The 22,549-nt window shown below is 43.8% G+C and overlaps 3 protein-coding genes and 1 pseudogene across 4 annotated transcripts; 2 read left to right on the top strand and 2 right to left on the bottom strand.

The window, feature by feature from the left end:
* The first annotated feature begins 4,274 nt into the window (after window positions 1-4,274).
* LIPT1 (lipoyltransferase 1) lies at window positions 4,275-6,266 on the top strand. The gene is made up of 2 exons (XM_056328304.1): window positions 4,275-4,373; window positions 4,806-6,266. The coding sequence occupies exon 2, from the start codon at window positions 5,058-5,060 to the stop codon at window positions 6,177-6,179; it is 1,122 nt and encodes a 373-aa protein (XP_056184279.1). The 5' UTR covers window positions 4,275-4,373; window positions 4,806-5,057; the 3' UTR covers window positions 6,180-6,266.
* On the top strand, window positions 4,302-19,269 carry MRPL30 (mitochondrial ribosomal protein L30). Of its 2 annotated transcripts, none has more exons than XM_056328308.1 (5): window positions 4,302-4,373; window positions 16,229-16,309; window positions 17,931-18,077; window positions 18,924-18,997; window positions 19,086-19,269. In XM_056328308.1, exons 2-5 carry the CDS (start codon window positions 16,229-16,231, stop codon window positions 19,216-19,218), a joined length of 435 nt encoding a protein of 144 aa, XP_056184283.1. In that variant the 5' UTR covers window positions 4,302-4,373; the 3' UTR covers window positions 19,219-19,269. The 2 variants fall into 2 exon arrangements, with proteins under 2 accessions (XP_056184283.1, XP_056184282.1); XM_056328307.1 differs by lacking the exon at window positions 4,302-4,373 and adding an exon at window positions 15,651-15,785.
* MITD1 (microtubule interacting and trafficking domain containing 1) lies at window positions 11,636-15,555 on the bottom strand. Its single transcript, XM_056328305.1, has 7 exons — window positions 15,402-15,555; window positions 15,050-15,151; window positions 14,771-14,907; window positions 14,606-14,692; window positions 13,814-13,929; window positions 13,416-13,476; window positions 11,636-13,332 (listed from the first exon to the last, which is right to left on the bottom strand). The coding sequence occupies exons 1-7, from the start codon at window positions 15,553-15,555 to the stop codon at window positions 13,237-13,239; spliced, it is 753 nt and encodes a 250-aa protein (XP_056184280.1). The 3' UTR covers window positions 11,636-13,236.
* A 149-nt stretch (window positions 19,270-19,418) lies between the features above and the next one.
* On the bottom strand, window positions 19,419-22,340 carry LOC130144508 (lysozyme g-like; annotated as a pseudogene).
* Window positions 22,341-22,549: the final 209 nt, after the last annotated feature.

The following is a 22,549-nucleotide window of genomic DNA, read 5'->3' as shown; positions in this document are numbered from 1 at the left end:
CCATTGTTGGTTCGAATGGAATTCTTTGGCTTTAAAGTACTCAACTACCTTTAATTTAAACCTCCCTGGGACTATCCACACACGTGCAGCATAGGCCTCACACACCCCCACCACCCACCACCACCACCCCTGGATTAATCCAAAAGTCTCACAGAAAGACAGGGAAAGGCAGTGAAAACAATGCTTACAGGTCAGTCCAGCCCCAGGAGAGAAGATGGGTATTGTAAAACTGCCAGAGCTGATCACCCGGGACAGACAGTGAGCTCAGCTGAACACCTCACCTGAAACCTCATTAGGTTCCTCTCTTTCAGAAACTAATAACCAGGGAGATAATTTTACGGATGAAAACTCCAACGACGACTATACAATGTCGCTGGCTTGACAAGAATAAAACAAAATAGGTAAGACTTAATCTCGTGAAAATAGCTTTCCTTTAATTAAACCTTATCTTCTATCCAAACCCCATCTAATTCACATATGTATTTGTAAGATATATGTGCCATCTGTATATAATACAATATTACCTGTATTAGGATAAATATTTCCTTTAAAATTATACTTTTCTTGAAAGTGTCAAGCATTAGCTTCACACGTATGATAAACCCCAGTCTGAACTCATTCCTGCTTTTTAATGTTTTTTAAAGGACTAACATAGTCTCTCATTTACAAACATTTTAAAGTTAAAAACATCAAGGCATTACAAGTCTAAGTACACTTTTTGCTATTCCACTAACAAAATCATATGAAAGAAATTACTTCTCTTGTTTTCTCATACCCCAAGGCAGTTCTTATTTACAGCACCTCCAGCTATACATCTCTTCTTGGAATAGCACAGAGACAAGAGAACTGGTGCCTTTGAAGGAAGCAATGTGAGAAGAGTATGGAGGCCCTGTGGATCCCATGACTCCTCTTGCCTGCTCATGCCGGGCATGGATATAAAGTCTTTGAAAGAGGCTGCTTTAAGCAGTCCCAAAGTCAAGCTGAGAAACTAGAGGAAAAAAAATGTACTCTCTTCCCTGTTAGCCATTCACACAACTTTATATCCTGGAGGCTGTGCCAGTTTTTTGGCAAGCTGCCACTATTGAGCACTCCTGGATAGAGCTCACCTTTTTGTGGATTACAGTAATACCTCTGAAATATGATCCCCACCCAAAGACCGGGAAGAAATTGGAGGATTTTACCTTCTGGAAAAAGAGAAAGAGTCTTTCTCTATTCCTCTCCCCATCCTGGATTTCTTCTAAGCCTTACTTTTCAATTTTGGTATGGTGGAAATCATCAGGGAAGACTCTTCATTATCATGTTTATCTCCCAGAAACGTGAAAAGAACATTGCAGGTTTTCATAACTTTACTAAAATTATTCTTCATGAAAATTCATTTTAGAAGTGAAATTACATATTTTTAATTGGTTTTGTTCTGGTATGTCTATAGTTTTCTCTAAGTGACATATGGTGAGTTCTCTTGTATGTTAATGCTGGTTAATGTTGTGCAGAGCAGCTGCTTTGCTTTTTGCGTACCAAAGAAAGCTTTGTTGATCAAAGAAAGAATGAAAATAATACACAGGATTGTTTTCAAAAGGAAAAATAATAATTGTGCTGTATTTTGCAGATACGTGATTTAAACAACAGTAATTAAGACCTAAGAAATTTTAAGAGTCCACATAGAAGATGGCATTAGTACAGATTTGCACTACCACTATTATATTAACTTCACCCTCCAAATCTTGCAGTTTCTGACATAATGCAGTCCTCACTAGACTGAGTGAAGAGATAAATAAATTATAAATATATAATTTTTGCTTATTGCCAAATACTCCTAATTATCTTCTTGGGTTTGTCTTCAACAATACATACTTTTCCAGAAGAGTGGCTATTGTTGCATGTGTGTTTTATCCTTCAGCATATCAGAAACAGGCCCAAGACATTTTTACCTGTCCACATAGTATTCTGCACACTGTACATTTTTTAGCAAATTCTGGTTCTAATTAAGGGAACAGAGACTTGCCTTGTTTAGGCCTAGTTTTCAACTAGAAAAACGGGGATTGTAACAGCTCACAGTATGTTTTCAGTGACATCCCGTGGCAAAACGACACATTGCAAATTTCAAGTCAAGTGCCAAAATGGAAACAAATGGTCCCATATTTTGTTCGGTTTTTAGTAACATCAGAAGTCCCACAAGATGCATTCACTTCCTCTGACCAGCACTAAAGTGTCCAGGTTCACTTCTGCGTTTTGCCAAGTGCCTCAAAAAGTTGATTTTCCAGTATTCAGAACGCTAAATCACTACATTTTTATGGCACAATGAAGTCCACATACTTTTTACCCTATGCATTACAGAACAGTTCACCCCAGTGACGTTATCATCAGTCTAATTTAGCAAGAAGTTATGCCCACTTCAAACAGCTTAAAATAACTCCCAACTTTTTTCTTTTCTCAATGTGACAATAAAACATGCCAAGTGCTGGGGCACACGCATCAGACTCCTTTTAGTCTGTTACTCCCACTAATCACCACCAGCTCACTTGTGGCAATGGTTTCTTTTTGCTTGCCCTACTACACCCACACATTTAAGAGTTATGTAAGGAACTGTCATGCTCTTAATTATCTCATTTTTCAGTAATAAACAACCCCACGCTCTCATCTTGAATCTCGGTAGCCTTTCACCCTTATCCACCTTCTTTTCTCCTTCACCTGTCAGGGAATATAGCTGTTCTGGTACTGTTTCTTCAATGAGAAGGCAACTCAGGCCACATCATAAAGTTTTCTTTATTGGTAAAGCAAATACATGAACACCCGATTACATACCAGAAGCCAAACTGCTTCCTCAAGTAATTTCACCGTTTCACCTAAATAAGGATATCAATTTGATGTTTATTCCTAAACCACCTATTCCTAGAACTGAAAGAAAAATGACTTACCTGTAACTGTTCAAGATTAGCCTATGTGAATTCTCACAACCTGTTGTACCAGCCTTTTCTTCTACAATTCCTTCATGTCTTGGGACTCCGATATTAAGGAAGAAGATAAAAGCATGCAATGTACCCTTTATGAATACCCATATACAAGCAAGAGATACACAGCACATATCTGCCCATATAGATACTGTGGATAAAAACCTCAGCTACTAGCATTTAACGTTGGCCCACAGTATAAGCTTAAATACAGACAGTAGCTCTTGAAGAGTTATAGCTAAAGTCCGGTAGCCTTTAAGAATGGCTTAAATCAATGCAAATCTGAAGAGAATCTGCTGCACGCAATACGTCTTTAATTATCTAGTTTTTGATCACTTCCAGCTTGTTAATGAATTATGCTATTAACATTTAGTTTCTGTATCTTCATGAATACCATGGATAGTTTTTATGTATGTCACAAGCCTCTGTGCATTTGTGTGAACTTGTTCAGTGTCCTTCTTAACTCATGAAAGCTTCTAGCATCCAGAACATCCTGTGGTGTGGAATCACACAGCTGGGTCTTGCATGAAGAATCACGCTTTTTATCCGTCGTGCATCTGCCTCTTGTTGGCACGATCCCATGCTTCGCAGTTACCATGTTGGCAGAAGCTGCGAAGATCAACACTGACCTACTTTCTTTAACATCACTTAACTTTTTACAATCTCTTACCACAGGAGGTTTGGGTTTGGAGTTTTTTGCTTGGTTTTCTTTTACCAGGCTGAAAAGCCATAATCCAGCGGCGGGCGGCACAGCAGCTGCCCGTTCCCGCCTCTCGCCAGCTTCCTCCAGCCGCACCACGTGCAGGCTGCGGGGTGAGAGGCGCAACCGGCGCGCGCCCGCCGGGGTGCCACCCGCTCCCCTCAGCTCTCGCCCGAGCAGCAGAAGCCTGCCTGCGGCCCTCCGCCGCCACCGGGGCGCTGGGCAGATGGACGGACGGACTGACTGACTGACGGACTGACAGACTGCCTGCCTGCCTCCCCGGCTCTGACTGACCGACTGACTGACTGACACACAGACTGACGGACGGACAGACTGCCTGCCTCCCCGGCTCTGACTGACCGACTGACTGACACACAGACTGACGGACGGACTGCCTGCCTCCCCGGCTCTGACTGACCGACTGACTGACACACAGACTGACGGACGGACAGACTGCCTGCCTCCCCGGCTCTGACTGACCGACTGACTGACACACAGACTGACGGACGGACTGCCTGCCTCCCCGGCTCCCCTCCCCGGTTTCACCCCGGGCAGCGGCGGCCGCGTACGGCAGGACAGCCCTGGCAGCCGGACGCCCGCCCCCGGCACCTCTAACCCCGGGAAGCGGAAGGCGTGCCGTGCCGGAGCACGCGGCGGGGCCGCACTACGGCTCTGACCGGCCTGCACGAGCGCCGCCACCGCGCCCCGCCCCGCCGCGCCGCCCCGTGAGTAGCGACTCGTGCGCGCAGGGGCGGCCGGTGCCGTGGGGAGGGCGGGAGGGCGGCCGGGGGCGGGGCGGGGCGGGGCGGGGCAGCCCCCCTCGGGTCGCCGCGCCGTGAGGGGTGGCCGCCGAGGGCAGCCGCCGAGAACGAAATGGCGCCGGGGCGGCGGCGGGTGGTACCGGCTGCGGGCTTGCCGCGCCTCACGGCTGGGCGCTGCGGGCGGCTGCCTGGCTCCTCACGCACCCAGCCGGCCCGCCAGCTTGTTGCACCTGCTTCTTACTCTCAGATCCGTGTAAAACGAATTTATAAACCTGGGCTGTTAAAATCAAGTTTAGTAAAATCCACAAAGTCAAATTGTATTAGCAAGACTGTATTGAGTGAGGGGAAAACACACGGTTTAATTCTGTTTCTTCCTTTGGCCTTTAACGCACCGAGGACTGTGAGGAGAAGCTACTCTGACAATGCCAGCTTTTATGTGAAGCACACATCAGGGTCTGGATGGCATCACTAGCTTCAGGAGGGGAAACATACCTCATAACTCACATCAGTTCAAAAGTATTGCTATGCTGGGAAGAGTATGACTGCCACTAGCATTTCATTTCTGTCACAGCAGCAGGCTGTGCACTTGTCACATTCACCTTTACCAGGTCAAGCATTCCTTCCATTTACTGTCTGGTCATTAAAAACATGGTACTCCGGTCATCATTAAAGAACTGCCTTCAGCTATCCTGTGTCCTCAGAACTCCAAAAGCTGGCTTCAGAAGCACCACTAGTGGAGGCCTCATTATCCAATCTATTTCTAATGACGTTTACCAAAATCTAGCTGTGGAAGACTGGATCCATGACCACATGAATTTAGAAAACCAACAGGTCCTCTTCCTTTGGAGAAATTCCCCTGCTGTGGTAATAGGGAGACATCAGAATCCCTGGCAGGAATGCAACCTCAGGCTATTAAGGCAAAAAAATATAAAGCTAGCCAGGAGAAGAAGTGGAGGGGGGACAGTTTATCATGACTTAGGCAACATCAATTTGACTTTCTTTACAACCAGAAAAAAATATGAACGAATGGAAAACCTGAAACTAATTGTGAAGGCACTGAAAGCCTTGCGCCCCCGGTTAGATGTGCATGTCACTGACAGATATGACATCTTGCTAGATAGGCAATACAAAATCTCAGGTACTGCTTCAAAGCTGGGAAGAACAACTGCTTATCACCACTGTACCTTACTCTGTAATGCAGATAAGTTTGTTTTATCTTCTGTGCTAAAAAGTCCTTATAAAGGGCTAAAAAGCAATGCCACTCCTAGTGTGCCTGCCTCAGTGAAAAATCTCTTTGAAGAGGATCCCAGTTTAACTTGTGAGATGCTCCTGGATGCCATTGCGGAAGAATATGCTACACAACACCAAATGGATCATCATATCACCTTAATAAATCCAGCTGATGAGACTGTGCTTCCTGGAATTAATAATAAAACTAAAGAACTACAAACGTGGGAATGGGTGTATGGAAAGACACCGAAGTTCAGCATCAACACTTGTTTTAGCATGGTCTATAAAGATTCTGTTCTTGATGTTAAAGTAGATATGGATGTAAAGCACGGAAGGATTGAAGTCTGCAACATTGATCTGCCAGAGCAGTGGCTGCCACCAGCGCTGTGCAGTGAACTAGTAAAGAGCCTTACTGGTAGTAAGTTTTGCCCAAGTGAAACCACTACACTAGCAACAACATTGCTAAGAGTGTGTCCACAAGATGATGAGTTGCACAGCAGGTGGAATCTGCTATGTGAAAATATGATAATGTTAATGTGACTTGCATTTTGAAAATGTAAGTTAAACTTCTGCTGCTTTTTTATTTAATTTATTGGAAACAGAATTAAAACATTTATACAAGCTGAATTTTTATCTTATTAGTCATTCAAACTGTTAAATCTTGTGCTTTTGCTTAGTATTACCTACTAGCAATTAGTAGGTACACTGCCTGTACCCGAGGTTCCCAAACAACAGGATGTAAGCTGCTGCAATAGGCTGCAGCCCTGTGTCGCTCCATGTGGACAGACATCCTTGTTGTTTAAACCAAGGAAAATGGCAGAGGCATCCCAAACTGGCTTTGTAGCAAAAAAGGTACAAATGGCTGACACAGATGGGATGGGGTAGGTGGAAAACTGCTGCTCTGCTGCTGCACTGAATCCCCCAGCCTGCATCCCACTCCTGGTGGATAGTAGCTCAAAGGGCATGTCTCAGCCCCTGAGCTGCACGGAGAGGGATGTCCCCCTGGTTTCTGGTTGAAAGTATGCTCTTGCAGGGTGCTGGTGATCCTCTTTCTCCACTGTACAGGCATGGCAGTAAGCTAAGCTCGCTGCTGTGTAGTGAATCAGCCTAGCAGTTCTACCCTGGAACTTCTGTTCATGTGTGTGCAAGAGCAGGGGAGGGATTAGGAAGTTCACTGTGGGGGGTTGTGTGATGAGGGCAGGAGAATCTAACTGGGACAGAGGCCATATGTGCCTTCTCTGTACCTGCACTGCCTGGCCTAAAGTGGGAGTCACTGGTGCTGTCGTCTCGTTGCCCAGTGTGCAAAATCAAAGAAAGTTTTAAGAATACAAGATACAGCTTTTAATATAAAGTTGTGCAAGTTTGGGTGCTAGATGAACTAGCACCCCTTGGTAGTTTCCACAGTCAGATTTATACATGATTACGTGGATATTAATTTGTTAACTTCCAACCCTCTAACACTGATCGTATGGTAATCCACATAATGGTTACACAATCTTATTGGTTAACTACGCAAGGGGAACGGTCTCTGTGGGTCGGGGTATCTGGCGCAAGGGATTTAATTTTTAGTATTATAATGAAGGTAGTTAGCTTAAGAACACATCTTTATCTGTCCAAAAGGTATCAGATATATCTCGATTTGCAAGAGTCTTGTGTTGCCAATTTGGCAGGATGTAATGTCTTCAAGGCCGCCTTGTCCTAAACAGCAATTACTTAAGTTAATCATCCTTCACAGTTCTTTGCATGGGACATCCTGAGTCAAATGTGTGCGTTCTGTTTCTTCAAGAATATGTGCAAATTGTTAAACAAAAACGTATGTCCATATAGTATTTGTTAGTTAGCTTATACATTCTAGTTATAGAATTTGGTAACACTGCCAGAGATACAGTACCTAAGCTGAAAGAGGGAATACTTCTACATTAGGAAATACACTTGCCAATACAGATCTAGGAGAATCAGGCTCCTTGTGTTACTACCTAGGAGAAAATTTTCTAATGGAAGGTAATAGTGAACTGAAAATGACAGTTTTCATGTTAAATAAAAATAATAGCTCAACTTAAAGTAGAAAGAAAGGCTCATTTCACTGTTGTTGCTGAATAAGCAGAATGCAATTTTGATTAGGTCACAACAGAAGCAGTTTATTGCTATAACTGTAGGAGAGAACCCAGTGCAGCCGTGAGACTCTTCTGCTGTGAGCTCTGCCCAAACGAGGCAGTTACAGACTTCATATACCTTTGTCATTTAACTCTTTCTTCACCAAACTGCCCTTGAATAGTAGAGCTAGTTAAAATTGAAGTGGGAGGTTCATCAAGCAAAAAAAGCCATAAATTCATTCTGTCAAGGTGCGAGCACATCAAGGTAAATGTCGTTCAGGGCACAATATATAGCACAATCCAATTTACATTAACAGTCTTCTCCTGGAAGGTTAACTGGCGTGGTAGGACTTAAAAGGAAAGCACGGTATCCAGAAATGAGGCAGATAGTTAAAGGGGCTTGTTACTGGATGACATACGGGTTGTTCTGAAATACCAACAGCATTTACTACTGAAGATAAGGAACTGGCAGGAAAATCAGAGGCACATAAAGTGGACTGAGAAACAGCAGTATCAGTTAGGCAACAAACAATCTTGCTGTTAGTAGGGCAAGATGAATAAGGACCAGCCTGGCCTAAAGAAAGTAAAGGAGTAATGATGTTTATGTCATTTGGTTAGTCATATGGCTGTCCTAATCATGTTTCTGAGGCTATGGCATGAAGGAAGAGTTGGGGGGAAAGTTAGGGTGACTGAATCCTGCTGGACTGAAAAGACTTACAGTTAGGTCCATAAGGACATTCTGGCTTCCAGTGTCCTTGTTGTCCATACACACAACCCTCAGCTGAAACTCCAGTAGGGATTTCAAAAGATCCCTTACCTTTCTGAGTGGCACCGAGGGATTTTCGACAGAGATCAGTCTGCGGTCATCCCAGGTGAAGCAGGACGTATGAATCCAAGTCACAGCACCAAATTCTGTTGCAGAATAACTGGAATGCAATTTTAATCAGGTCAGAACAGCAGCAGTTTAGTGCTATAGGAGAAAACACAGAAGGCAGGCAGCTTCTGCTGATACGAGCTGTGCCCAAGCGAGGCAGTTACAGTTTATATACTTTTAGGTTATACGATTTGTTCTTCACCAGGCTGTCAGATAAGCAGGATGTGGTAACAGCAGCGACTTAAATTCTTCAGTAAGGAGGCTCTAGACAGATTGGGAAGCCCTAGGCAGTATATTCTTTTATGAATACTTCCTTTGTTAATTAAATCATGCTGACCAGAAGAGACTGTTAGCTGCAAATATTTCTTAACAAGTGAGGCCTGCAAAGGCCTATGAGGTGTTACATGTTACTTCCACACTGTCAGCTTTAACAGATGTTTGGCTGATCCGCACTCAGTAGAAAGAAATTACGTGGCAGAAGGGACCTACCTTTAGTTAAGGAGCGCAGTGACTGGGGGTGCACCCAGCCCTCAGCCAGGACTGGCACACTGTAGAGTCCAGGGGTCCTCAAACTACGGCCTGTGGGCTGGATACGGCCCCTCAGGGTCCTCAGTCTGGCCCCCGGTATTTACAGACACACACCCCCCCCAGGGGTTGGCGGGGGAAACCAAGCAGCCGCAGATGACTGCCTGCCGCTGCATCCATGTGCCAGCCCCCTGTTTAAAAAGTTTGAGGAGCCCTGCTGTAGACTGAATGACACTCAGCTGGCTCCAGCAGGGAAGGTGGCTTAAGCTCATCTTTACAGATGATGCCAAGAGGGACAGTCCTGGGTGTGCAGTCCAGGTGATGACCTGACTACCTAAGTGTGAGTGGCACCACAGAAAAACATAGCCTGAAGTCAGTAAAATGACCGCAGAACTCTGCTTGTAGACTTCTCTAAAATTTTTTTTTCCCCAACTCTTTGATGCCCATTCCTCTTCATACATGGTGTTCCTACTGACAGTGAAAGGAACTGATATTCAGAGATAAAGGGCTTATAAGTAAAAACTGCAGTGCAGCGTTAACTGGTATATCACTAAAGGTTTACTTCTACGTATGCACAGTACTGCATATCCATGGGATCTGCGAGGAAATCTGGTCTCGGCTATTGAGTAATAGTCTAATTAGAAAACAGAGAAAAAGTTCTAGCAATGAACAGGCAAGCAAGGGAAGACCATGCTTGCCTCTTGTGGTATTTGTAAAGGACCACATCATAGGGGCTTACCACTGGAACAGCGGCATATTGTATTGTAAGATGCAGAAAGTGTAAAGATTTGTATTTTAATTTCCAATTAAGTACTAAAAAGTTGATCTGAAGTATTAAGGTGTTTTTTTCTTTTGCCCCTTGTGGGAAAATTCCTGGGGGAGGGGGGGGGGGGAGGGTGCAGCAGAGAATTAGCTAAAGCTGGGACAAATATAGCTCTTGCTTTCAGAATGGTTGGCATGCACAGGAATCTACTTTACCAAAGCTCCCTAAGCTACACACCCTGCCATCTCAGCACATGCCAATGGGAGTAAGAGAGTGGAACAGAGTGGAGACACCCACCGTGGCCAGGCTCCGTTTACTCCCTGCAGGAAAGGGGACCTGATGATCTGATAAACTGCATAGGAACGGAGTGGAGACACCGTGGCCAGGCTCCGTTTACTCCCTGCAGGAAAGGGGACCTGATGATCTGATAAACTGCATAGCAGTTGTCACATAAAGAACATACGAGATGATGTCTGCTGCTAAGCGGACCATTGTGGCAAAATTATTTTCCTCAGATGAAATAATCTCATTGCAATAGTAATGCACACCTCCATCCCAAAGCTGCTTGCCTCCAAAGTACTACTACATCTCGCTGGGTACAATGATACCAATCAGTAACAAAAGTATGTATGACTAGAGTCACTCAAGCTCCACCTAAATCTAAAGAAAATGGACTGGTCCTGGACTGAAATAAATCTAAAGGGGAATTTATTTAAATTTATCTAAACTCCTGGCATACCACACTTTGATTTAGTGTCACAAGGTTAGCTCAAGCTGACCCACCCTCTAAAGCTGTAAGTTCTGGCTGACAAGCCAATAAGGTGTCATGACCCCCATACATTAACAAAAACTTAGTTGAAAGTAAGACAAAGGTAATTGTGGTAATGGGAAACTGTGACCTCCAACTCAAATAGCGCCCCCCTGAAAAAGCAAAACCTGGTTGGAGAGCATGCGTAGTTAATGGAAAAACTTCAGTAGTGCTATCTGAGGACGCATACTAATTTACATTGGAAGGGAGAAACTTTTAACCGATCCTCTGTACGATAACGAATACGCAATGTACTAGAAAGTATAAAAATGGACAACTGAGGGGAGAAGTTAGGGAAGGCTCCATCGTAACTTCTGGCATCAGTCAGTGGGCTGAACCTGTCTTCTCCCCCATAGGGATGCCTGTTGGGTAAGAACTTTATTCTAGGACTAACTCATGTTAGTTATTATTAAGTGTATTTTTTTAAACTTGTTTTTCAGTCAGTGTATTATCGCTGGCAATCTTCGAACCTTACTGTGACAAACTTGTGTTTTGTATAATAAAAATCTTCAGCTGAAGTTCATTTTGTGTAAGTCTCTGGAGACTTGACTGGTTGTATGGGATTTGACTCAGTGATGCTGTCAGCAGGAGTCCCCGAGTAGGTTAGTCGAATCACCCTCTGATACGGCGAGCTGTCAGAACACAGGTAGCAGACAGGCTGGTCAGGCACAAGGGTCTTGTCTTTCTTGGGAAACTGACAGGCTGATCAAATATAAAGGGTTCAAGGAAACCCCTCTTCTTAACATGACACCCCTGTATGTTTGAAATTGCTGGACTAGGGTTAAAAGATATAAATCTTCACATTTGGGAAGCTTACTGTATTTACAGTGAACCTTCTTCCAAACATGGCTGATCTATAAGGCATTACCCAGCTTCCTTGAATTACCCGACGTAGCGCAGAGAAGTCGTTACACAGATGACTAAAACTACAAATAATAAAAAATAACATTTATTCCCATTAAAAATAGGCATGTATTGTACACAACTGAATAAAATTGACAACAGTGACCAGAAACCTAGTACCACATCAGCAATAAGAGGGTTTCTATTGAATGTTTCAACTGGTAGCATGCAGTTCCTGTGACACATTTGTTATTCTTTTTGCTGATGTAGCACTGAAAAGCTGAGACATTATTATGCAAAAGGATAAAGAAGGCAGACCCCTAGCAAACTGCGATCCAGAGAACAAGGCAAAGACCAGCTCTGTTTCTTCTTGGTAGCTGTGGAATGCAGCATTAGATGACAGAAGGTGAAAGAATAAAGCAAATTAAAAAAAAAAAAAGATAATGGAATACACCAGCCATTCAGGAAAAAGAATCAGAAAAGAGAGAAAAATTTCTAGCAATGAACATGCTACCAGAATACAGGAGCATATGTACCACAAGATCCAGAAAGCATAAGGCACCTATCAGTCCTGAGGTTGAAAAAGATTTTGATGGGACCCGCAAAAGAAGCCACTGCCTGTTCTTCATGTAAGAGTATAGGACTTTGCCAGATTATTGCTGACAAAGCAATCTTGTATAAGAAAAAGAAGCAGTAGCTCAGGTGACACCTTCTGGTTTCCAAAGGATGAAGGAAAGACAAGAAAAGACTGGGTTGTTTTCCAGTTAGCATATTGCTTAAAATCATTATTAACATGAAAGCTTCACGGTATTCATCCCCTGGAATAATTTTATTTTTTTAAGGGACTACCTTAGTAGCAGGGAGATAGCTCACTGCAGTTGAGACTGGCATGACTAACTGGAAGAACATTAGATTTGCAAGTCAGGGAAAAAGACTGGGAGAGGATCATACACCCTTTCCACACCTAATGCAAAGGATGGAAATCAAGTATATGACTGTACATCATGGAATAAAAGAACACATAGAGTGACAGGGAAAAGAACACAACTGTTCACATCCTTTCTGGTTCAAAATCCATCATGCAGAGACACATAAGATGACCCTGAAATGTCTACATACTGAACAATGTTTGCATGCAAGGAGCTTGGAAAATGGAATGTTAGGTTTGGGGTTACTAGTAAAGTCTGTGAAATCAGGTATTACAGGATTGATCAAAACACAGCTGAACAGGAGTCATGATTAGAATACCGGAATTATGGGAAATAAATAAGGCTGCTTATAAAAGAGGACATGTGGCAGCCTAGCTTCAAGTGTTTGTGAGGTGGTCAATTAGAGAAATAAACCCCAGAATCTGCTCAAGGAAAAATTAGTAGTAAAAAGAGAAATGACAGTAAAGAGGCCTTTGAGAGACAGTATCAAGGGTCAGTTATGACATGAAGATCAAATTTAGACATGGATTGTATTAATTAAGATTATGGGAGAAGTACAGTGAAGGAATTGTACAGTTGTGTTTTCTCAGACTGAAAAGTCTCAAATATTCTTAAACCTATAGATTATAAAAGCTGTGCTGGACTAAGTACTTAGAATACTTGGTTCTGAGGGTAGACAGCTGGTGGCAGACTGGAAATAGTATCTTCCACTCTTACATTTTTATGCTTATAAAAACAGTAGTTCAAAGCAGTTGTATCTGATCACATTTTCTTTGTATGTTTAGTATGAAAGACATCCACTGTTGTTTCATGACAAGGTCGCAAGTCAAAGTCACAGTATCCAATGCTGAAACGACCCTGCAGAAATTAACAGAATTGACACAGTGAACATAGAATGAGCTCTTCTGCAGTATAAGTTGAAGAGGTCAAAGCATTCTTACCTGCGGTTTCTTAAAATAATTAAGACCCCTTCCAATCTTAATCATCCATCCATTGTTGAATCTGTTTTAAAAATTCACAAATTTGAATACTATCAGTATGTTCAATAAAAAAACAGTTATATCCACATGATGCACAAGCTCCCTGTTTCAATGACAATTATTTCCTAGTATCACTGACACCTGTATGAACCATGGAAGACACTATTCTGTATAAAGAGACATCTACTATTATGTTCACAGTTAAAATACATGAAACTATGGAGGGCTGATTTTATCCAGCGAGGGCTATTGCCTTCCACTTCGTTAACCGCAGCTGCAATTAGAAATTGTCTCAAAAGTTAGGGTGAAGTAGTTTGATTTCAAATAACTGGCATTCACTGAATTTTTCTATCACCCACCTAATTTCTCGATCATGTATTGAAGGTGAAAATGCAATATTCAGTGTTACTCCATAATTCCTCAGCGACTGTTGTATTTCTTCCAAGCCACTTATTTGCTGACTCTTCCCGCTACCCTGTTAAAAGTAAAAATAACATGTTTTTTTTTTAATGACATATTCTACATCTGGTCACCTCTTCCTAAAGTTACCAACAAAACCTTTTTAGTAACAACTTCAACCAACAGAAAGCAACTTGGATGAAGCCAGATTCACAGTTTCAAATACAGGATAAAAAGCAGACAGACTACAGCTACACTCGCTAAGGGACATGGACGACGAGCTCACTCTCAGCCCTTTGGAACTAGACACGAATTACTATTTGAGCCAAAATAAATACAGTGATAGTTTGAGATATTTTAGCTTATCAAAGCCTCTAAAATGACAACTATATACAGCTGAAAAAACCCATATCGCAACAGATGCTTTGTTTCTGACATTTTCCACAACAAAACTTTCATAAAAGTATCTTTTTAATTTAAGATACTGCTTACCAAGAGTTTCTTAAAGAGTTTTCTGATAACTCTGAACTTATAAAACTACTTATGTTCAACTATCACATTTCTATTTTTCTTTTAATCTGTGTTTTCTGCTGAAGGCATCAGAGCCTCAGTCTAAAAAGTACCGGTAAGGGAAAACAAATCTGTATTTACAAATAAATACTTTATATATATATATATATATATATATATATATATTTGCATGTGGTATCACTGAAGTACAAGGAAACAGAAACCAAAATCTGGACACTTACTTCATCATAGGAAGTGAGGAGGTGGATTGTTTTCACTTTGCACGGCCCCTTAACTAGCATCTCGCAGAATCGCAGGAAGTTATACAACTGCAAAAATTTTAATTTAGTAACTTGCCTTTTTTTGAGTAGTTACATCTGTATCAGTTACACCAAGTACCTACTAACCTGATGAACGTTCCTGATGTACGGATCCTCCACCCACACTTCAGAAACAATCTCAGTAAGGTACTCTTGGAAAAGCTTTTCATAGCCGAAACCCGTTGCATTTTCCTCTATTCTGATTTGCTTATGGTATTTGCCATCTGACAAAAGAAAAAAAAAAAAGAAAAAAGTCTCCTTTTCAGTAAAAATCGTGACATAATCCGTGTGTTAACCACCTTACCCGGAAAACACTCGCATAACAACAGGGATTTAAACGCGAACGGGTCCATTGCAGCTCTGTACCTTGTTTCTCTTTTTCAATGTGCTTTTTAATGTCTTCTGCTCTGGTCATGTACTCGGATATTTTCTGCCGGTAACGGTGCTTTTTCGCCTCATCCTTGGTGGCTGTGAACGGGAAGCGCACAGGCCAGCTTTGGCCGGGGCGGGGGGCGCGGGGGGAGCCCCCGCCAGCTCCCCTCCCTCCCCGTGAGACGGCAGGGGACCAGCGCCCAGCACGGCCGCGCCTCCTCAAACCCACCCCCGGCCGGCGGCCCCCGACCGGGCCGGGGCGGCGTTTAAGCACCACCCGCCTCAGCGGCTGCAGTGAACGGCCGCCGCCCCGCCCCTCACCCGCCGCCGCCGCCGCGCCCGGTACCTTTCACCACCTGCAGCAGGAGGTCGATGCCCTCCTGGTAGCACACCAGCGACTCCTGGAACCGAGAGGCCCGGTCCAGCTCCACCGCCCGCTTCACCGTCTCCGCCCCGGCCCGCTCCAGCGCGGCGGTGCCATCGCCCCCCGCCCGCGACATGGGCGCCGCGGCGGGGACCGGGAGCGGCGCGGGGCGGGGGGGAGGAGCTGCGCACGCGCGCTGCCTCACCCGCCGCCGGGGAAATAGACACCGAAGCGGCGGCGGGCCGTGCCTCACCGCTGCCCTTCTGCCGGCGCGGAACTGAAGCGCCGTGGTGTCGGTGCCCGGCCGGAAGGCTGCGCACCGCCATGGCGAGTCCCGCGGGCCTGCGGCACGCAGCCGTTTGGAAGGTGCGACCCGAGCTGGGGCTGGGGCCGGGGTTTGATTTGGGGGCGGTGCGGCGCTGCCTCTGGCCGTGCCCGCTGCGGCGGCTGGGGGCCTTCCCGCGAGGCGGCGGGGAACGGCCCGGGCCAGTGTCCCGCCGCCGCTGAGGGCCGTGAGCGGGGCCAGGCCTTAGGCTGCTGCGGCCTTCGCCCCCCTCGGGGCGCCGCCGCCGCGGGGCCTGGTCGGGGCCTCATCAGAGAGAAAAGCGTGGCCTTGGAGGGGCCGAGGAGCCGGTGCACACCCGGTTGTCAGCACGGTCTGTTCTTCTGCCGAGAGATGTAATAAACGCAGTAATTATCACAGTCCCTGTGCTCGCCCAGTCTGAGTTGAAGTGGCCCTGTACTCTTATTTTCAAGTATTATGAACTGTAAGGAAAATGCAGACAAGTTGTGCCCTGCTCTCTTTGCAGATGCTGGGGAAGAGGATGGAGGGGATGGCGTCCACAGCGTGGGTTCGTTGTCTCTTTACTAAGTCAAGAATTCCAGACTCGGTATGTGTTTCAGTAACTAAGAAACTGAAAAATAGCTATTAGCCTGCTTAATTCTGTGGCATGACAGCTTTCTAGAGACAGTGAGTGGGATGAGAGGGTTCGTGGTGTGCTAGGTGGAAAACTAGCTGAATGGCAGGGCTTAAAGGGCTGTGGTGAATGGGGCTACATCTGACTGGCAACAGGTCACCAGTGGTATTCCTCAGGGCTCAATCCAAGGGCCAGTTCTGTTCAATATTTTTATCAGTAATCTGGATGCAGGAGTTGAATGCACCATTAGCCAGTCTGGTGATGATACCAAGCTGGGAGGTGCTGTCGACTCTTTCATGGTACAGAATGCCTGGCAGAGGGATCTGGATAGATTGGAGCATTGGGCGATCATCAGTGGCATGAAATTTAACAATAACCAGTTTCTGCATCTGGGACAGATTGCCAGGCACAAGTATAAACTGGGAGAGGGGAGACTGGAGAGCAGCCCTGCAGAAAGAGATCTGGAGGTGCTGGTCGGCAGCAGGCTCAATGCAGGTCAGCAGTGGCCCTGGCAGCCACCAGGGCAACCCGCACCCTGGGGTGCCCCGAACACGGCACAACCAGCCGGCCAGAAGAGGTGATGGTACCGCTGTGTTCAGCCTTGGTGCGGCCTCACCTGGAGCGCTGTGGGCGGTTCTGGGCCCCACGAGTTAAGAAGGACGTGAAGGTCCTTGAATGTGTCCAAAGGAGGGAAACAAAGCTGGTGAAAGGGCTGGAAGGCATGTCCTGTGAGGAGTGGCTAGGGACTCTGGGCTGGTCTAGTCTGGAGAGAAGGCGGCTGAGGCTTTTTGCTCTCTACAGCTTCCTGAGGAGGGGACGTGGAGAGGGAGGTGCTGAGCTCCTCTCCCTGGGATCCAGTGACAGGACATGTGGGAATGGCTCAAAGCTGTGCCAGCGGAGGTTCAGACTTGACAGCAGGGAGCATTTCTTTACCAAGAGGGTGGTCAAACACTGGAACAGGCTTCCTGGAGAGGTGGTCGATGCCCCAAGCCTGTCAGTGTTTAAGAGGCATTTGAACAATACCCTTAACGACGTGCTTTGACTTTTGGTCAGTCCTGAATTGGTCAGGCAGTTGGGCTAGATGACTGTTGTAGGTCCCTTCCAGGTGAAACAGTCTACTCAGTAAACAACTAAACCAAAGTGATAGGAAGTTTGACTTACATTTTACATTTTTACATGTAAATTTTTATCTTATCTTTTTGCAAGGTACTGTCTAGGGTCAGTTGACTCTTTTCCTTCAAATCATTCTTAAAGCCTGTGGAAAAACTTGCCATGCAGAGGCTCTTCAGTGAGATGCATGGGAATGAAGTGCTAGGCTGGTATAGAGTGTTGTCCATGTATTTCTATGCAGTTGTATGTCCAAACTCAAGAGTTAATGTATCCATCAGCAAACCATTATAAAAATGTTTGACATAGAGTTACAAAAGTAAAATATGAGGTCACTTGTTGATGCTTTGACCTTCTGAAAAGAAAGGTAAACATGTAAGGACTTTTACCAAGGTTTATGTATGTTTTAAAAGTTATTTTGTTAATTTTAATAGTAATAATTCGGCTATTTAGGAAAAAACCCTCTGTTTTTGTGAACTACTTCTAGGTATTTCAGCCGCGGCCTGGAGATCATGAAAAGTATGGAGGTGACCCTGAGCAGCCCCACAAGATCCACATTGTTACTAGAATAAAAAGTGTGATTGGTCGCCCATATTGGGAAAAGAAGATAATACGTGATCTTGGACTGGTTCAAGTATGATTGTTGGTTTTTGTACTTCTTGTGCACTCAGAAATGTAGAAACGTAGGGTAGAATTAAGGTGGTGTGGTGTTTGGTTTTTTTTTTTTAAGGACCTCAGTTTTGCAGTCAGAAAACTTGGATTGCTTTACAGCTGCTATAAATGTAATTCGGAAATCAATGATGTGTTTAAGAGCTGGAAGAAACATTAATGGCAAATGCCCTATTAGTGGGAATTCAGAATATCACTGTATGGAATTGTTCAGCATGCCTGAGGAGAGATTTACCTTGAGAATTCTGCTAAAATAACAAAAATAGATTTGTAAATAGTTTGAATTCAGTTTTCTCTGTGGGTCATATTATTCAGACATTGCAGGTAGGCAAGTAAGACTCTATTAATAATGAAAAGGCTTCCAAATCCAAGACTCTTTAAGCGTTTGTGTCAAAGGTGTGTTTATACAAATTTTTTAGGCCAACTCCACATTGTGCAAAGATTCATGTAGTCAGCGTTACATTACAGAAAAAAAAATTGTATGCTTGATCACTTTAAGGTCTAACTGAAGCAAGGAGTCTTACCCCTAAACTCCTGTATTTATAGTATTTTTAACAGTTGGAAGAAATTTGAATATAATGATACTGTAATGGGAATAAAGCTGAATTTTTAGTTTTACTGGAATTGAGTTTGATCTAGTTTTTATTTCATATTTTAAAGTATGTTTTTGATGCGAGACATTTCTCTAAATTTTTTGTTTGCAAATGCAGTTTCTATTTTTGCTGGTAGTGTGAAAAGTTCAGTGAACAGAGATTTGGGGTTTGCATTTCGTGGCAGTGCGTTTGTAAAACCTGTTCTATCCTTTATGTAGGCACATCAGCCAAGACTGCACAAAAATATCCCTTCTGTGAATTCCAAACTGAAAGTTGTTAAACATCTGATAAGGTTTGTTAACTATTTGTTTAATTTGGAACATTTAACGTAACTCTCTTCTAGTCATAGGACTTTACTAAGTAAACTCTTTTGCCTGTAGAATACAGCCACTGAAACTACCTCACGGGTTGCCAACAGAAGAGGAAATGTCAGACACCTTTCTTACAGTCAAGGGAGAGCTTGTCATTAAACGACGTCTGAAACCTGTGGAGCTGAAAGAAATTAAGTCCTAAGGTGTGCTGGTTTGATTTATATTTTAAAAAAATAAATAATTCAACTCCTAAGTTAAGAGTTTGTGTATGAAATATAAGCTTAATTCTTACCTTGTCTGGTATGAATGACAGAAGTGACACTGGTACTTAAAGAAGGATTCCTGTGTGTACAAATATAAAATTCAATGTTGTTAATATATGCCTGAAATGTTAAATGAATGATAGGCTTTCTGTCCTTGTGTTTTTAATTTTGTGGTTAATTACTGCAGTTTATGGCTAGCTATTGGAGAACTTTTTATAAAGTCATATAAGCAGAGAGTTAAGTAGAATAGATCTAACTAATGATGGTGGGGACATTTCCCAACTAAGAGTGAAGGTGTACACTGATGGTGCATGACCTCACCTTTACTGCACAAAGGAAGGAACTGGAATTGGAAAGCCCTCTATTTAGCAGTTACATGAGAATCGACTGGCTGTCTACCAAGAGTGTCATTTGATTGAGGCAGGTGTATGGGTGACTTACTTTCGTCATCCGGATCTCATGCTTGTTCCTTAGCAAACAGTCTGTCATCTGGCCTCCATAGCTTAAGAAGTGCCTGAAATCCCGATTTGGGAGTAACAGAAAGAGCAGTTCACAACTTCATAAGTTGTGTAATTTGCCTTTCAGGAAATGTGCTGTCTCACTTCATACGTATTTCTTGATCCTAAATGTTTAATAATAGTAGCATAAGAGCTGCAGTCTATGTGAAAGTTCATGCTTTTCCTGTTCTAAAATTGCAAACTTTAGAAATCTAGTGACCCTGAAGCATACCTCTTTGATGCAAATTAGTAATTACGGGCTGCAAGCTTGTAAAATAACACCTTTTGCTGAAGGATCTTGAATAGTACTGTGTGCATATTCTTATCTACAGTTTTAAGAATTGTGGCCAAAGTTAGGAAGCTGCTGCAGTATCAAATGATAAAGTAGTTTTCATTCCAGGGAGCGTAAATGCCATAGTTTTAACACACTGTGAGCCTCTCCATGCTAGACACTGTAGAGGAGTTAATCTTAATGACTGTAGGTTGTGAGAAGATAAGAGGGATACAGCTGCTGAAAATCAATATTTATCCTTTCTGCATGCTTGCAGATAAAACACCAGTAGGAGTTCAAGGGAATAGCTGTATCAGTAGAGTGACATAAAAGCTGGAGACAGTGTGTGCAGAAGAAAAAGGATGGTTTTGCTAGTGGCATTGAAGAGTGAAATGGCTCTTGTGCTAAGTGCTTTTCAATGTCCCGTGTCCTGACAATCTTACGGTACCATTTGTCAACTTGAAAGTGAGACAGCAGTTATCAGCACACAAGAAACCCCAGTATTTATCCAGAGTTCATTGCTTACAGGCTGCTGGTATTAATTTTGATCATTAATCTCATAGTTTACCTCTTGTAGTTTGCCTAGAGAGGAAGTAAGTTCAGCTCAAGGCACAAATGAAGCTAGCAGACTCATGAATAGCGGACTATCAGGGCACTGAAGAGGATTGCCTGCCCCATCTACTTGTCTGTCAGAGCCTTAAAAAAATGACACAGCTGCTGCTGTAAAGGTGACAGGGTGCAGAAAGCAGGCTTACTGCTGCTTAAGCTTTTCCAGCTGCAAGGTGACTGCTCCTCTCCTCCCTAGTTGCATTAAGGGTGGGGAAAATCCCTGTTTCCTCTAGGGATCTCCCCTGGCTCTTTTCCCAGTTCTCCTCCTCCTTCTCCACCTCTTATCCATGGGATAGTAAAGAGTGAGTCTGAGGGGGCTGGAGCTGTTGCAACAGTGGATCCCAATGCATGAAGCAAATATTTAGGAATTGTGCAGATAAACATACAACTTGGCAAAGAAGTGAGGCATGAATGTAGATGTGAATAATGAAGCGTGATCCCCCACTAGCCAGGCCCCTGTGGTGCATCAAGGGTAATTAACATGACTGTATGTAGCTGTAGCCTACAGGCCTCCATGCTTAGTTAAAAAAAAATGTTTTTTGAAACAAGATTTAATATTTAAAGTCTGAAATAGGAACAATTAATCTCGTTCCCAAGAGAGCGCTGGGGAAGCAAGCAGTGGTTTCACAGTGCAAAAGCAGTCTGCACATGCCCTGACATTCACCAGGCTCCTTCCCTGGTGCTGGGAGCTGATAGCTGGGTCAACATCGGCTTTATTCTGGCCAAAGAGTTGGCTGAAAAGCTTTAGAGGGCTGCCTTTCAGCAGGGATCTTACTGCTCTTCTGCCTTTCTGCCTCAAAAGAAGGATGAGGTTTGTGTTTTTAAGAAGGTTGACCATGTCTGCGTTAAACCAAATACTTTTCCATGGTCACCCCAACTGTCCTTCAGCACTGTCCCAGCGTGTGACTCTCAAAAGGAAATACCAGCAATCACAGCTGGATCAACACACTTGCTGATGCCAGTTTTTGTAGTCTTGGCTTGATACTTGTCTGCATTTGTAAAATCTTTTTTCTGCAATGTTCTCTGAGGCAGGAACTCCTACAACGCAATGTGCGTGACTTGTCCTTTTGTTTTTAAAATCAGAAAAAAATTGTTCTAACAGTCATTATGATTGAGCTGATATGTTTCATCCTTCTGAGTCTATTTAGAGAGAAGCACTGATTTTGCTGAAGAGTAAGTGCCCTAGAAATCAATACACAGATGCTATAAAACACATTTTTCAAATATAGAGGGCAGTTCTCTAGTGCGTGGACTAAAAGATGAGTCTTACTTGACTGTAATGGGGCCATGTTCAGAAACTTAGGTCATAAGGGAAACTGTCTTAAGGGAGAGAGAAAAGCAGGCTTGATAGCAGGGGCTGGAGGCACTAGCAGACCTTGCATTCTCTGTGTGATTGTCTTGAATATCATCTCAAAGGCAACTCTACTCCCAGCATATACTTACGTGCCCAAGTAGCATCTTTGTTGGTTGTAGGAAAATCTGCTTGCGTTGCAATGACAGCCAGCCAGAGTGGGATCCATAGTAGGCATGAGCTTGTGCACGGATGTAAGGGGAGATGAACAACTGAATTTGGTGCCCTACCTGCATAGCTCAGACCTTCCAGTTTTGTGGTTGCCTCCAAAGCTCCAGTTCTGTCAACATTCAGTATATTTCCGTAATGCTCCAAACAGCCTAAGAGCAGTATTTACAAGCAGATGTTAGGCCAGTGCAGTGTGTGGTGCATGCGGTTAAAATGTTTTCAGCTCTGTGACTGAAACCCATGGCATCATTTCAGTACTAGTGCAGGCATTTGTGCTAGCAGATGCGGTCATGTTATTGTATGCTCTGGGAGGGATTACCTCTCAGTCATGCTAGCATAAAGTGATCGTGTCACTTGTGATGCAAACTGGCGCT

Source organism: Falco biarmicus, chromosome 2 (genome assembly GCF_023638135.1).
Source record: "Falco biarmicus isolate bFalBia1 chromosome 2, bFalBia1.pri, whole genome shotgun sequence".
NCBI classification, from domain to species: Eukaryota; Metazoa; Chordata; class Aves; order Falconiformes; family Falconidae; genus Falco; species Falco biarmicus.
Note: the sequence above shows the minus strand (reverse complement) of the source record. Positions and strands in the feature narration are given on the sequence as shown.